This window comes from Ambystoma mexicanum, chromosome 10 (genome assembly GCF_040938575.1).
Source record: "Ambystoma mexicanum isolate Mex_15411 chromosome 10, UKY_AmexF1_1, whole genome shotgun sequence".
NCBI lineage: Eukaryota > Metazoa > Chordata > Amphibia > Caudata > Ambystomatidae > Ambystoma > Ambystoma mexicanum.
In genome coordinates this window covers 1,591,165,036-1,591,181,956 of record NC_090932.1, presented here as the reverse complement: position 1 = coordinate 1,591,181,956, position 16,921 = coordinate 1,591,165,036, and the positions used below count along the sequence as shown (strand labels likewise).

Genomic DNA, 16,921 nt, shown 5'->3' with positions numbered 1-16,921 from the left:
AATCCAAACCTTCCTTTTTCTCTCTCCACTTTTCTTGCCTCCAACACAACCCATCTCTTCACCTCTGCTCCCTCTGGACTCCCACCCTGTTCTACCAATGTCTGCCCCTTGAATTGGGGCCTGGGTCGTCCTCCAAGAAAGTATGCTGCTCAATGTCTCTCAGGTATCTGGGATAATGTTATAATAAATAGGATTAATCTATTTGTATTTGTGGTGATCCTTGTATGATATTGTGAGCGTATCTCCTTTCTATGAAGGCTCCACGGATCGAGCTGGCACCTGGGCCAGCTCCATCTTGGATAAGACGTATGCGCATGCTTGCTGTCGGGTCTGAGTTTGCGAGGGCAAGCGATTATATTTACTTGCACCGTTGCTAATAGACATCAATCTGGTAAGACCTATCTTTTGAGGTTTCTCCTCTTAAGGTACACTGCTCTCACAGCAGTTGCTCTGATGTCACCCTGCTGCCTGCTTGTGTCTGAGTCCCTTAAAGGAACAGGCCTCATTGGTGATGTCAAGCGATCAGTCCCTGCCCACTGGCAGTGTGGGGTTGACCAAGATATCCTCCCCACACTGCCTCACGTCCTGCATCACTGGGCCCCATCCATTACCCTCTGAGCCTGACGGGACACTATGGATACATCCCAGCTGTTGAATTTGGGACATGACCATTGGGATTCTGTTAAGCCCGTCAAATAGAATAGTGAGTTAAACACTACATGCTATGATTTGTATTTATCCTGCAGGCCACAGAATCAAATTTTGGCATGGCCATCTTCGACAGTTAATCGCCCACTGCTGATCTGTATTCGGCCGACAGGTCCCAGAGTTTAATTCGGTCAGGGCATTTTCCACTTTTAAGTACCATCAAATTGTCTAACAGCAATATCTGTCATTTACAAAGCTAAGAAGGGGTAAAAATTGAGATAGCAAGCGCTATATAAAAACAAGTTCTATTTATAAAAGATGAATTAGGAAACATACAATTAAAGGCGATTAACATGAATAATTTCTCTGCAGGTGTGGCAGACTCCCCACTGATGACATGGGGTGAGCTTGAGAGCACCCCATTTAGGTTGGAAGGTTCAGAGACCCCCTATGTGGACAAATCCCCTGGACCAGCATTTAAGGTAGGGACTTAAATCTTTCATAGTCCACTTCTTAATGGCTTTAAATAATGTGTAACTTGATGGACATGATTCATGCAGAATTGGAGGTGAGTCCATGTAGTGAATGAAAATTGTATAAGGCAACAGTGTGTGAAATTCTGCACTGAACCGTGTGGCAACTTTCCACCGTAGATTACAAATTGTGCTGAATAGAGAGAACTGACGTCAGCCTCTCAAGTGTTGCAGCATCCCTAATTGCAGTATGGTATGATATGATATGAGTCATTTATAATGTGCTTGTACAAAAGTGTTTCTAGGCATGACAAGACAAGGTAGGGAGACATAGGGAGGACGAAGAACGATCAGACTAGGACTTGTGTCATTCAGATTGCGCAAGAGCATGACCATTGCCTTGTCTGTGAGCACCATGCCTTAGGTAGCAATGCATGTAACGGGAAGCATTTCAGGTGTGGAGCACCCCAGATCTTCTCTAATTCTGACTTCCTTTCAGATTCTGGAGCCAGGGCGAAGAGAACGACTCGGCTTGAAAATGGCCAATGAAGCAGCAGCCAAGAATAGAGCCAAAAAACAAGAGGCTTTAAGACGTGTCACTGAAAATCTAGCCAGGTAAATATTTCTACTCATATAAGGATTTTCTATCTATCTACAGCACGTTGCTGTACTAAATAAGCAGTCTCTCTTACAAGCATGGTACTGTACCCATACAAGCAGTCTCTATTTCCCTAGAATGGCATTTTACCCAACTAAGGAGTCTATCTCACTAGCAGGGCATGCTACGCATAAATCTAGTCGCTTCCTCACCAGCATTTTCCATTAGTCCTACCATATTTTGCTCTCTGTTTTCTCATGTTTTAGTATAAAAAGTGCTGCCCTTTTTATTCTGCTCACATGGAAAAAATCCAAAAAAACCCTGCCCCTTCCACACTTTGAGTAAATGTGCTAGGGTCTTGCTTTGAAGGATTCAGCAATGTGTATGTGCAGTGTAGGCATTGAGATTTCCTGTGGTGTTCTGCTTGGAGAGAGACATTGGAAGGCCTTTCAGGTATATGCCAATCTTCATTCATTTACTACAAACCATTATACTGAAAAAGTGGAATAATGCCATAAATATCAATGATCTGATTTGAGTTGCTATCTCTTGAATTCCTGGGTGATAAAAGTGACTTGGGGAAAGACAAGCCTGTCTTCAGTTTTAGTCAGTGCTACTCACAGTGTATTTGTGACATTGTTAACAGTGAACCATGGTTTGTTTTTCTGCATACAGTTTTTTCTCTATCAGAATATTGCATTCCCCTCACACTCCTCCTTTCCTTCTCCATTACGGAGCTGGGCAGAAGGTCCAGACACTGCTGGTCAAAGAATGAGGCTACTTTAGGCACAATGGGAGACCTGCTGCTTCCAGATTCCCTTTTAGACCTGTGATGCTTCTTAGCAGCAGGTGTCATTTTCTGGATAGGTAGCACAAGTTATAAATGTAGCAAGGCCATCATTTTGTCTGGGCTAGGAACAGAAGAGCATGGCAGTTCTAGCTTTGTTTTTCTATCATGCCCTCTAATAGCTATTTCTGCCATATATCGCCTTTGAGCGCCAGCTTGGCTTACAATGCAGATGGCTTAGCAGGCTACAAATCCTAGTACTGTACTGTTATTTTTGACCACCGATGTGCAGGATGATCAGGCGGTATGCCACATCTTCATCTGGTCTTGTGTAGGAAGGGTCCTCTTCACATCAATGCAGATTCATATCAGGTTTTAAGATTTGTTTGTTTGTGGTTTAGCACTTGAGTACCACCGATCAAGTCAAAACATATCGCGTAGGAGTACAAATAGGAGGGTTATCGAATGTGAGGATGGGTGTTTTATGGTTTTTTTACCCACCCATTTACCACTTATGGTAATGCTAATACCTATGGTCATTTCCATCCACTACCTGCCCCTCCCACACCCAAAATACACCATCATGGGGTGTCTTTGAGCTAATACTGCTGTGCAGTAACATCAACCTATGGGCTTTTATGGTGCTGCCTTCTGAAAAGTAATGGCTTAAATACAGCTGTAAATCTGCACCTGGTGTATTAAAAATGTTTTCACCAGGTTTTCACCAGTCCTTGCATCTGCTTGTTAAACTAAATCCCTATTAAAAATAAGCTTTGGAAAGGCCAAAAGTGTTTGGCTCTTTTGTGGACATTTTTGGGCTAGGTAGAGAGCCTGGGAAATGCCTATCTGTTGGCTTTGCCAAGTCTTGTTTGTTTATGTTACCAAAGCAGGCCTTGAGGCTAAATAATGTTGGCAGTCGGACAAAGGAAAGCACCTAAGTTTGAACTGTAGTAGTCAAACACTTTCAGCTATTTAAAGGTCAACCCAGTAAATCCCTCTTGGTGCTAGGACAGAAGGATACTGAACAGAACGCCACAAAACAAATGTAGTTTGAGTCCAGCTATACTTGGTGGGCATTCATTGATACCGCTACTGGACTATCCATCAAAGATACACATGATCTATTACAAAAACATACCAACATTTCTGATGCTTGTTAATCTGCTTAGAATCACATGCTGTGCATATGGTCCGACATCCAGTGGTAACCGCGGAGTATTGCATCTGGTCTTTCGGGGACCCAAAGAAGATGTTGGCATAGGTGTGTCTCTAACACTATCCCTATCGTGACGTGTAGTGTACCCAAAATCCCTCACGTGCCGAGGTCCCTCAGATAGTTTTTTCCTGCCCCCATATAACTGGTTGCCCTATTGCAGAGCTCTTTAAGAGACATTGTTATATCCTTGTTTTTCGACTTTGTCGATTATGCCCTTAAAGTCATTCGACGGTGCTTCCTGTACTACACCGAAGACAACTGGGGACTTTCAACACCTAAGACTTCGATGCCTAAGATCCAGCGGCGGAGCCGTCCACGTGGCCGGGCCCTCTGGCCTACACAATAGGGAGAGTGGGGTTGAGGTGGCCATATTCTTTCAGCTATGTCTCGCCTCTTTCCCCCTCATTGCCCTCTAGGTCTGGTCATCGGCTTTATTGCCTTTTGCTATGGAAAGGACACCATTTAGGTTTTGCCCCTCTTGCAGGGCCAGATACCTTTGGAAGGACGAGCACGATAAGTGCAATAATTGTCTACCCCTTGACCACGACAAAGCGCAGTGCGCGGCCTGTAGACTCCTGCGACCTAAAACGCTTAAGGAGCGGCGCATTAAGCGGTGGACCGCCTGCAGCATGTCGCAGGCTGGATCTTCTTCCCCCACCGCAGCACCTGCCGAAAGTGTCGGGGGTACTAGTGATGACCAGGCGTCTGTCGGATGCCATCGACCTCACGGCGGACAGCTCTAGGACCGCCACTCACGTCCCTGACCCAGCTAGGCCTGACGTGAGTCATTCTGTGGGTAAAACACCAGACGACAAGGGTGTACAAGATCCCCACACTAAACACACAACCCCAACCCCAGTTTGAACGGTTCCGCCGAAACGGGCGAACGCGCCAACAGGACCGCTGAAAATTTCAACGGAATCCTCTGATTCTCCAAATCGACAACCTTCCCCGCATCCGCAGCAGCGTCTTGCGACTGGACCTTCAAAAACTAAGGGCGCTACCTCCAAAACACATTTGTCCGTCGAAGCGTGCTCAGCTGACGCTCAGACGCCCCCCAAGGCCCCACTAGGGGAAAAATCTACCACTAGGCATCCGATTCTCCCGGTAGGGGAAAAATCTACTGCTACGCCTCCTAGTCATACGCACGCTCTGCTTCGCCAAAAGCATTGCTAGGATCCCTTCGGCAGTGGGGCTGAAGGAGTAGTCTAAAGACATAACGAAGCGCAAAGAGCGGGCCGCGGACACATCAAAAGATGCGCCACAGCACCCCGATGCTCGAGAGGACTACGAAGAGAGTCATGAGCCTTTGGCTAGCGCTATGGGAGTAAAATGTCAGCGCCATAAGGAGGAAAGCAAAAGGTTTACACCCTTAGACCCTTCTGGTTCGTCTAAATGGACCAAAGAAAAATTCGAAGGGTGTATGGACCATTTGTAAAAGTTTGTCTCACTCTCAGAGCAACCTACACTCAAGACACCTCGGGAGGACCCTCCTTTTGTGCCTGCTACTAAATTTCCTAGAAGGTTTGAACCTTCTCAAGAACATTACACTTCTGTCCACCCCGAAGATGTGACCCAGATGGACACTTATCAAGATATTTATGATGAGGAAGAGGATACTACCTTCCTATAGGACTACACTGTGGATGACCAGGTGGATCCCACGGAAGGCTGGGAAGACACTCACCAAGTTGAGATGGAACCATGGGCGCTCCCTACTCACGACCAGGACACGGGTGTCCTGTGTTTGGATTCCACTCCCTCCACGCCGGCCCGCCAGTCTTCCCCAGTGGACGATCAGATGGCATACAATGCCAGTTTAAGAAAGGCGGCAGATTATTTTAAAATCACCACCCAGGAGGCCCTTCCTGAACAGGATTTTGTGGAGGATATTCTTAAAGAAAAGCCGCCTCCAGCTAAGCCATAACTCTCCTGAATTCCATTAAAAGGAGATTGGCTCCTTCCCTGGTCACACCAGCCCAGACTAGGGCAGTAAGTCCAAGAGTGGAGAAATTATTTCGTCCATCGCCTACCGACACTACATATATTAAAGGCCACGCCACCCCCGATTCCCTAGTGGTTACCACCACCCGGAAACGGAAACTGGCGGGAGTACCCCTTGCTACGGGAGAGGTACCTCCCGATAAGGAGTCAAAAAGGCGTGGGTAAGCGAATCACCATGGCAGCTGCTTTTACCACACGCATAGCAAACAACACTACGTTGCTTGCCAGTTATTCCGATGTACAGTGGAACCTATGTAGGTCTCCAGGAGGTGCCTAAACCCGCAAGAACCAGATTACTCGCCATCGTGGCCGAGGGCAGGCATGTCAACCAAAATGTACTAAAAAAAAAACTCTAGATACTGCAGAGACAGCAGGAAGATCCCTAGCTCAGGGCACCCTCTTAAACGGCACTCTTGGCTCCGAAACTCGGCCTTCAAACTGGAGACCCAAGCAGATCTTATTAATAAACCTATCGAGGAGTCGAATCTCTTTGGTAAAGCAGTCGACAATGCTCTAGAGACTGCCAAAAAGGAGCATGAGACTCTTAAGTCCCTTCAGAAAATCACCCAAAAACCCTCCCCCAGAGGGGAAGCAGTTCCCGCCGGTCCTTTCAAGGCCAACCCTGTTCTGCACAAAACATGTACAATACGGGAAATACCTGGAACTCGGGACAAGCACCCAGCACCCCTGCCAACTATCCACCTAGGGGTCAGCAGCGTGGAAAAGGAAGAGGCCCCAACTCCAGGGGAGCCGCAGCCTCTGGTAAGGAATGACCTACAGATCCAGGTACCCTCCCATGCCACCCCAGGCGGTGGACGCTTAACATTTTTCCTTTCGGCATGGGAGGGGATTACATCAGGCCAGTTGCTTCTAAAAACGGTTGCCCATGGGTGCTACGTGGAATTCGCCCGACCTCCACAATTCAGACCGCCCAGAGCATGATGCCTGACGCCAGACCATCTGCGAATGATAATACAAGAGGTGGATGCACTTCTGGAAAAGGACGCCATAGAAGCTGTCCCTATTCTTCAGGTAAACAAGGGTATTTATTCAGTGTACTTCCTTGTACCCAAAAAGGACCTCACCATGCGCCCTCTGTTAGACTTGCACCCAGCGAACAAATTTGTCAAACCACAAAAGTTTCATATGGTAACCCTGCAGGAAGTTATCCTACTGTTGAAATAGGGGGACTACATGGCAACACTGGACATGAAAGATGCATACTTTCATATTTCAATGCTGCCAGCGCACAGAAAATATCGAAGGTTCATGATATAGGACAGGCATTATCAATTCAAAGTACTCCTTTCGGCATTGCCTCGACGACTGGCTCATAACGGGGGACTCTTACGAAACGTGCCTATTGAATACTCAGAAGACAATAGACCTCCTGTTCAGTCTGGGATTCTCCATCAACAAGAAGAAATCCAGCTTAGACCCTCGTCTTCCCCTCCAACAAAAGGGTTCAGAACATGCTTTCTCAGATCCCTCAATATGTAGCCAGACGGGAAGTGACCGTACGCAAGGCCATGCGCTTGCTAGGTACTATGGTGTCATGCATTTACTTAGTTCCCGATGCGCGGCTGCGCTTGCGTCCCATGCAAGAGTGGCTTAACAACCAGTGGTGCCAGGCCAGCGGACAATGAGAAAATCTGGTAGTTGTCTCGCCAGCCCTCGCTCGCTCTCTGCAGTGGTGGTCGAGGGAAAACCTCTTGAAGGGGAAGACCTTCACCACCCCCGCAGTAGAAGCCACTCGCACGACAGACGCATCTCTCACAGGGTGGGGGGCTCACCTGCTTCAGCAGAAGCCCCATGGAGTGTGGTCCCCACAGGTAGCATCCAACCATATAAATCTGTTAGCGCTATTAGCGGTATTCAAATCACTGAAGGCCTTTCAAATACAGCTACAGGTTCTGGTCCTGACAGACAGCACCACAGCCATGTATTACCTGAACAAACAGGGGGGCACACACTCTCCAGGGCTACCCAAGCTGTCCCAAAATATTTGGATGTGGGCTCTCAAACACAAGATGTTCCTGATGTCCTTGCACATTCCAGGGGAACTCAATCTTCTAGCGGACGTGCTCAGCAGAGAATTCCCACTGCCCTTGGAGTACGAATGGCTTCTACACAAAGACATCATCTTCAACATCTTTGCAGAATGGGGCTTCCCAGAGATCAACCTGTTCGCAACTCAGAACGCCCAATGCCAAGACTACGCCTCCAGGTATCCCCAGAACCGATCCAAGGGGAACGGACTCTGGATAGGTCAGGGCCCAACCTCCCCCCCACTCAACAAAATAGTGCACAGGATGCACCAGGATCCAGTTACAGTGATATTGGTCCCACCCATGTGGGCCCGCCAACCCTGGTTCGCTCCTCTAATGGAACTGTCCCTCCCCCTTTCCCCCGTGAGACTACCCTGCCCGTACAACATGTTCATTGATTTATTTATTTATTGAGCACCTTACACCAAGTACAATGGAACAACAAACACAGAGAAATAATAACAATTAACATTGTGAGCAAGATTACAACTTGAATCATTCTACAAAACAGTGCAAAGAGCAATCAACTGAGAGAGGGGGAAAAGGAGTGGGAATAGGAGTGTTGAGGGGGCAGGAGAAGAATAGAATAAGTGTAGGAGGAAGGGAGAAAGAATGTAATGGGAGAGGGGAGAGAGGAATTAAGAGGGGAGAAACAGGGGGGGAGTAGAGAGGGTAGTGGGGGCTTCAAAGTGGGGAATGGAGAAGGAGGGATTTAAGGGAAGTGCGAAATGAAGTGAGGGTAGAGGAAGAGCGGATTGGGAGGGGGAGAGAGTTCCAGTGCAGAGGAGCAAGAAGGTGGAAGGAGCGGAACCGGGAAGAAGCGCAGGGGGAAGGAGGTACAGTGAGAAGGAAGTGCTCAGCGGAACAAAGGGAGCGAGAGGGGGAGTAAAAGGAGAGAAGGGAGGAGAGATAAGGAGGAGCAAGATCATGGAGGGATTTGAAAACAAGGTAGAGAAAGTGGAATTTTAGTTGTAGGTGGAAAGGTAGCCAGCCAAGGTGAGAGAACGAAGAGGAGATAAAGTCACGGGAGGTAAGGAGACAAAGGGTACGAATGGCAGAGTGGTATATGGATTTAAGAGGGGCAAGCTGAGAAGAGGAAAGTCTGAAGATTAGAGAGGAGCAGTAAAAGAGGCGGGAAAAAATGAGCCAGGAGATTAGTAGTTTGGTAGCGTGGAATGTGAGAGAGGGGTGGATTTTGCGAATATTGTAGAGGTGGTATCGGCAGGTGCGGGTGGTGAGTGAAATGTGTTGCGAGAAGGAGAGAGGAGTCAAATAGAATGCCCAGATTGCGAGCATGGGTGGAGATAGGGAGATAGGAGGGAGGAAAGTGGATAAAAGGTGGAGGAGAGGGAGAGAGAAGAGTATTAGAGGGGAAGAAAAGGACTTCGGTTTTATCTGTGTTGAGGGAAAGAAAGCAGGAGGGAGACACTACACCCATGCCCGCAAACTCAGAACTTAGCGGCCTGGCTCCTGAGGTCATAGAGTTGGGACACCTTCAACTCCCTCAGAGATGCATGGACATACTCAGGGAAACACTCGATATTGCTATTCCAGTAAGTGGAAACGCTTTGTCATCTGGTGTAATACCAAGGGGGTCAATCCCATTGACTGCTTGCCTACCCACACTGTGTTGTACCGAACTCATTTGTTAGACTCAAGACTGGTTTTTAATTCCCTAAAGGTTCATCTAGCTGCTCTCTCAGCCTACACTACGTCACAACAGAAAGTGTTGTGGTGGAAAATACTGGTTATTAAGGCTTTTATGGAAGGGGTTAAGAGAATTCATCCCCCCATTTCTAAATCCAGCTCCCAGATGGGATCTTAATGTGGTTTTAACCAGCCTCATGGAGTCTCCCTTTGAGCCAATACATAGAGCAAGTCTAAAAGACCTTACTTACAAGACGGCCTTCTTAGTGGCTATCACTTCAATGAGAAGGGTTAGCGAACTACAGGCCCTTTCAGTTCTAGACCCTTTTGTTACAGTCCACAGGGATAAGGTGGTTCTGCGCACTCATCCCAGATTTGCGCCTAAATACATTTCGAAGTTCCATGTGAACCAATCAATTGAACTACCCACTTTCTTCCAAAATCCCACTAGAATGGCCGAAAGAAGCCTGCACACACTAGATGTGCGCAGGGCAGTCATGTTTTACCTGGAAAAGACTAAACCACTGAGGAAGACAAACCAGTTTTTCGTTTCAGTGGCTGTGGTAGAGAATGGGATCGATCCTGTCTCTAAATCGGCTATCTCAAGGTGTATTGTGAAATGCATCACACTATGCTATACTCTTGCTAAGAGAGAACTGCCCTTCAAGCTTAGAGCAGAGTCTACTCTGGGCACTGGGGCTTCCATAGCTTTCATTGCAAATGTTCTCCTTGAGTCCATTTGTAAAGCGGCTACCTGGAATCCTGTACACACGTTTACAAAACACTATTTCCTAGACGCTCATTCTAGATCTGATTCTCAGGTGGGACAAGCAGTATTAAGACATATTTTCACTACTGTTCCTTCTCACAACCCACCTCCAACTCCAGGTACTGCTTGCTAGTCTATGCACTGCATGTGGTTTTAAGCAGATTAACAAGCATCAGAAGACATGCATTACTCACTGTAATAGCATTTCTGATGATTGTATCTGCTTAGATTCACATGCGCCCTCCCTGCCTCCTTCCCACCACTCCAGGGGGGGGAAGGAAAATAGATGCCTTACTACTTTCTCTCTTTATGTACTCACAATAGCCTTGGGCTCCCTCATGGCAGAAAAAATACAATCGGAGGGACCTCCGCGCGTGAGGAATTTTGTGTACTCTACACATCACGATGGGGATATGCCGACGTCCCCTTTTGGTCCCCGAAAAACAAGATGCAATACTCTGCGGTTACCACTGGATGTTGGACCATATGCACAGCATGTGAATCTAAGCAGATACAATCATTAGAAATGCTATTACAGTGAGTAATGCATGTCATCACTTCAGCCATGCCATTTCACACAGATGCATCCTTCACACTTGCATGTGCAGAGAGCACCCTTGCGCCAATACTGCATCTTGCCCTGAGATCCCTCTTGCCCAGAGATATGCCCCATACTGAAGCCACGGACCCGATAGGATAAGTAATAAGTGATAATGTTTGCCCCTCAGGCGCAGGTACAGGGATTCTCACATCTGAAACGATGTAGCTCTGGCTTCAGGGGCCAGCTCTTCTAAATTATTTTAGTTGTATATGCTGTTGAATGGCTTGCTTTGTTAAGTGCTTTGACTAATGTTAGTCTCAAAATGATACTGTGCCATTTCATAATGTGCCAGTGTTACAAAAAATATAATCTGCACTTGCTTTTCTTTGTCATGTGGTTTAAGCCTGAACGTAAAGGGTCAAATACTACACAAGATTGAACTGTAGAAGGCATTGTTCTGTCAGGAGAGTACACTCCTCCCCTGGGGCAGCAGGATCGTCCTTATGTGATGGTCTAATCCCTGTATGTGGGCGGTATCTCACGGTAGACTTGTTTTGGCAGTTTTAACGGAATTAAAACTATGCTTACTCTGGGTTATGGAAAAGGTGATGTAAATTTAGGGGTTTTATTACCAGCACAGTTTTGTTCCATTTCTTTTACAACTTGTTCATTTTATGTACATTATTGACATACAGCTCTTGGAATTTGGCATTCCTCTTAATTTCCCACCCTCTGTCTGACCAGAACCAATTCAGAGCTGCAGACACTTTAGTCTGGTCCTCACAGAATTGCTCACTGACCACAATTTTCCTCTCATCTTATAACCTCTGTGAGGTTGTTTAAGCTGTTATGGTGTGAATGCTTTTAAGTCATTAGATGAATGTTTAGGTCAGTAGGTGATCTTTTTAAGGCAGGACTATAGCTATAAAAAGCCTTCCAAAGGACTTGACTGTTAGTCGACTATCTTACTTTTATAAAAGATTTAATATGATGTTTTCTGATATGTGTTAATCTGCTTAGAATCACATGCTGTGCATAGTCCGACATCCAGTGGTCACTGAAGAGTATTGCATTTTGTTTTTCGTAGTCGAAAAGGGGACGTCGACCAGGCGTGTCTGTAACGCTATCCCTATAGTGACGTGCAGTGTACCCACAATCCCTCACGAGTCGAGGTCCCTCAGATTGTTTTTTTCCGGCCAGATATTGGTCGCCTTTACGCGGAGCTCCTCGAGAGACATTCCAAATATTCACTCGACCATTTGGTCGTTATTTAGAAATTCACTCGACCTTTGGTCGTTATTTAACGTTAGGTTCCTCCTTCGACGAAGCTGTTCTCCGCCGACAAGATCTTCGACGGCTGTGCCTTCGACGGAGGAGACCCTTCGGCGTCGCCGAACACGTGGCCTGGCCTCGCCAGCCTCAAACAGTAGGGAGAGTGGGGTCGTGGGACATTTCTTGCTATCTCTTTAAGAATGCCTTTCTCTTTCCCCACCTTTTCCTTCGGGGTTGTTATCACGTCTCCGTTCCCTCAGCTATGGAGAGGACACCCTTTAGGTTTTGCCCGCGCTGCAAGGGCAAATTCACCTGGAAAGACCAGCACAAACGGTGCAACCCTTGCTTGCCCCTCGACCACAAAGAAGACGGTTGTGTGGCTTGTCAGCTTCTTAAACCTAAGACTTTAAAGGACCGCGGGGTCAAGAGGTGGGCAGTCTACTCCTTGTCTAGGTCCGATTCCTCACCCGCCGCCACCGAAAGTGGCGAGGAAAGTGATAACCCGACCTCCGCATCGGAGGTTGTACACCCCTCTAGGGAGCGGTCACGCTCCTCGTCGTCTGTCCCCGGCCCCGACAAGCTCGGCTCATGCCCTGCTTATGGGGATGAACACACCGGCGACACAGACGCACACAAGCACTCACATAAGCACACGGCCCACGGCTCTTCCTCGTTGAAGACGAAGAAAGGATTAGCGCCAACGGAGACGCAGGTCCTACCGGCGGCCTCCACGAACCGTAAGGGTCCAAAGCCCCCCTCGCAACCACAGAGGTGACCAGCGACTGGGCTACCCCCAGATAAGGGCGCTATCACCAAACCGACAGACGACGGCTCCCGCCAGCGAGCGCCCGTCGGCGTAGAGGACGCGACACCTGTAACGTCGAGGCCAGAGGAACCCTCGACAGACCATTTAGTCATCGAGAGCCTGGTGCGTATTGTTTCCACCGATAGCCAGAGGCGGACGGCGAAAGAGATGCCGAATACCGCTCGCAAGGCCAGGGGAAATGCCGAAAGGGACGGAAGAAAGGCAGGAACCGCCCCCTCCGTCGAAAGGGACTCCTAGCCTACTAGAAGGCTTTTCAGAAGGCGATGGGAGCTTATCCTTGACGTTATGGGATAGGTCAAAGCGTTTACAGGCCGAAAGCCTTCCCTTTTCCCCCCAGACCGCTCTCGGCTACCACAAGGGACCTTAAAGAGACTCCAATTTTGCATGGACAAAATGGAGAATTGTATGTCTACCCAATACCTGCCCACACCCAAAAGACCAAGAGAGGGGCCTCAGGAGGATCCTAGGGCTAAATACCCTAGGCTGTTTAACCCCCCACAGGGGGATGTAGAGTTGTATGACCTCACTGAAGAGGACTCCCACTTTCATGAAGGTGAGGAGTTCTTAACTAACGAACAAGAACAAAACATAGACCAGGAAGGTTTCGAGGATGACCCAGACATGGGTGATGGGGCTTTGAAGAAGGCCCAGAAGAAGGTGCTTCACAGCCCTGGCAGTCCCCATCAGCGTCTACAGACCCCGACGCCCTAAACCTGTCCCCTTCCCCCCCAAGACTCACCAACTAGGAATACGTCACCTATAGACGATCAACCTACCTTTAATGCAATACAACGCAAAGCAGCAGTGCATTTGGAAATAGAGACTGGGTAAATTTCTCCTGACATAGACTTTGTTGAAAAGATTATCAAGGAGAAACCCCCTGTCAGTCAAACCATTCCCCTCCTTGCCTCTGTAAAGAGACAAATCATTCCTTCGCTATATACACCCGCATTGGTCAGAGGGGTCAACCCAAGGATAGAAAAAAGATTTAGTCCTTCTCCATCGGACCCGTTATACATCAGGGGCCACTCAGTACCGGACTCCCTAGTAGTAACAAATAAAAGGAAAAGGGCAGCGGTCCTGCTATCAACCAGCGAGGCACCTCCAGATAAAGAAGGTAAAAAGCTGTATGCCATAGGTAAAAGGATTACAACCTCGGCAGCCTTTTCCACTAGGATTGCCAACAACAACTCCTTACTGGCAAGTTATGCAGATGCCCAATGGAGCAAACTATGCAAAGACATTGAGGAGGTAACTGAACCCCTAAAAACTCTGCTTCTGGCCACGGTTACTGAGGGAACCTTAGTCAACCAGAGCATCATTAAGAATATTCTAGATGCTGCAGAAATGGCTGGCCGTTCCCTAGTCCAAGGAATCCTCCTCAAACGTCATGTCTGGCTACGTAATTTGGGGTTTAAACCCGAAACACAAGCATCTCTCATTAACAAACCAATAGAGGATGCCAACCTCTTTGGGAAGGCGGTGGATGACACGCTAGAGACTGCAAAAAAGGAATTTGACACCATTAACACCCTAGATCAGATTTCAAGGCCTCCCAACAAGCGAGGTTATGGAAACGGACGCTTTTTTCTAGGCCAACAGTAACATCAGCAACAGCAGCAGTACTCTGCAGGCAACTGGTCCTCGAATCAAGGAACCAGTGGACAATACACCCAGAGAGGACAGCGTTGTGGCAAGGGAAGAGGTCGGTGTTCCACCCCTAGAGGTTCCCAAGCCACCAACACCAAGTGACCCGAAGATTCGGGTCCCCTCCCATGCATCGCCGGTCGTGGGCCGGCTAACATTCTTTCTTCCAGCATGGGAGGGAATAACATCAGACCGCTGGGTACTATCAACCATAGCCCGCGGCTACTGTATAGAATTCAACCGCTCCCCGACGTACAGACCCCCAAGGGGACGACGCCTGTCACCAGAACACCTCGCCATCCTTCTTCAAGAAGTGGACCAGCTACTAGAAAAAGGAGCTATAGAGGTCGTGCCTCTATCACAGGTAACGGAAGGTATTTATTCAGTGTACTTCCTTGTACCCAAAAAAAGATTTAACCATGTGCCCTGTACTAGATCTGCGCCCAGCGAACAAATTTTTAAAACCTCAAAAATTTCGTATGGTGACATTACAGGAAGTAATCCCCCTGTTATAGCAAGGGGATTACATGACAACACTGGACATGAAAGATGCATACTTTCATATTTTAATGATGCCAGCGCACAGAAAATACCTCCGGTTCATGATAGAGGGCAAACACTACCAGTTCAGAGTGCTACCCTTCGGCATAGCGTCAGCGCCGAGGGTATTCACAAAAGTACTGGCAGTGGCAGCGGCCCACCTGCGCAGATTGTCCATCCGAGTATACCCTTACCTCGACGATTGGCTCATAACAGGGGATTCTTACGTGACTTGCTTCTCAAACACCCAAAAGACTGTAGACTTTTTGTTCCAACTGGGCTTCTCCATCAACGAGAAGAAGTCAAGCCTAGAACCCAGCCAAATCAAACAATTCCTAGGGGCTCTAAATCGAACAAAGGACGGCCTCGTCTTCCCCTCCAACGAAAGGGTCCAAAATATGCTGTTTCAGATTCCTCAATATGTGGCCGGTGGAGAGGTGACGGTGCGCAAAGCAATGCGTTTGCTGGGAATGGTGGCGTCATGTATATATTTGGTACCTCACGCGACACTGCGCATGCGTCCAATGCAAAAGTGGCTCAACAGCCAGTGGTGTCAGGCCAGCGGACAATGGGACGATCTAGTGGTGGTCTCGCAGGCCTTGGTTCTCTCGCTACGGTGGTGGTCGAAGGAAAACCTTGTCATAGGAAAACCATTCGTCACCCCCGCAGTGGAGGCCACTCTAACCACAGACGCATCCCTCACAGGATGGGGGGCTCACCTATCCCATCAGACTGCACAAAGAGTTTGGACTCCGAGCGTAGCATCCAAACACATAAACTTGCTGGAACTGTTAGCGGTTTTCAAAGCACTGAAGGCTTTCCAGGCACACCTGCAAGGGAAGACAGTGATGGTCCTCATAGACAGCACCACAGCTATGTACTATCTGAACAAGCAAGGGGGCACTCACTCTCCAGGACTGTCCAAGCTGTCCAAGAACATCTGGAAGTGGGCTCTCAAACACAACATGTTCCTGTTGTCACAACATGTACCAGGAGAACTCAATCTGCTAGCAGACGAACTCAGCAGAGACTTCCCTCTACCCGCAGAGTACGAATGGCGGTTACAAGAAGACATCGTCTCCGACGTCTTCACACAATGGGGATTCCCAGAAATAGATCTGTTCGTAACTCTGGAGAACTCCCAATGCCAAGATTACGCCTCCAGGTACCCCCAGAACCAATCCATGGGGAACGGTCTATCGATACCATGGTCAGGGAAATTTGTTTACGCTTTTCCCCGACTCCCCTTCTCAACAAGATAGTGCACAAGATGCACCAGGAACCAGTCAGCATGATACTAGTGGCCCCTATGTGGGCCCGGCAACCATGGTTCGCTCACCTGATGGAGATGTCTCTGTCTCCACCGGTGAAACTACCCTGCCCGTACAACATGCTGTCACAGGACAAGGGCAAGACACTACACCCATGCCCACAGACCATGAACTTAGCAGCATGGCTCCTGAGATCATAGAATTTGGTCATTTACAACTCCCGCAGAGCTGCGTGGACATTCTCAAGAAAGTTAGAAAGCCTAACACTGTTACTCTAGCAAGTGGAAAAGATTTGTCATATGGTGTCGAAATAAGAGCATCAACCCGTTTGACTGCTCTCCCACACAAATTGTTCTCCACCTGACTCACCTACTAGACTCAGGATTAGTGTTTAATTCTATTAAGGTTCATTTGGCTGCACTTTCCGCATACACCACTTCTCAACTTAAAGTGTCGTGGTGGAATGTCCCAGTTATTAAGGCCTTCATGGAAGGAGTTAATACACACTCCCATAGCTAACCCAGCTCCCGGATGGGACCTAAAATGTGGTACTAACCAGGCTCATGGGCTCACCCTTTGAACCCATGCACAAAGCAACGCTTAAGGACCTCACCCTTAAAACTGCTTTTCTAAT

The 16,921-nt window shown here is 48.0% G+C and overlaps 2 protein-coding genes across 2 annotated transcripts in view; one reads left to right on the top strand and one right to left on the bottom strand.

Annotated features, from left to right (window-relative positions):
- Positions 1-16,921, bottom strand: part of TSSK2 (testis specific serine kinase 2) — an 81,326-nt gene that overhangs the window by 1,420 nt on the left and 62,985 nt on the right. The window lies entirely within an intron of this gene.
- Positions 1-16,921, top strand: part of ESS2 (ess-2 splicing factor homolog) — a 374,781-nt gene that overhangs the window by 353,067 nt on the left and 4,793 nt on the right. The window contains exons 8-9 of the mRNA XM_069619940.1: positions 1,021-1,130; positions 1,621-1,736. Of these exons, the coding sequence (XP_069476041.1) occupies positions 1,021-1,130; positions 1,621-1,736 (226 nt within the window). The remainder of the gene's footprint in view (positions 1-1,020; positions 1,131-1,620; positions 1,737-16,921) is intronic.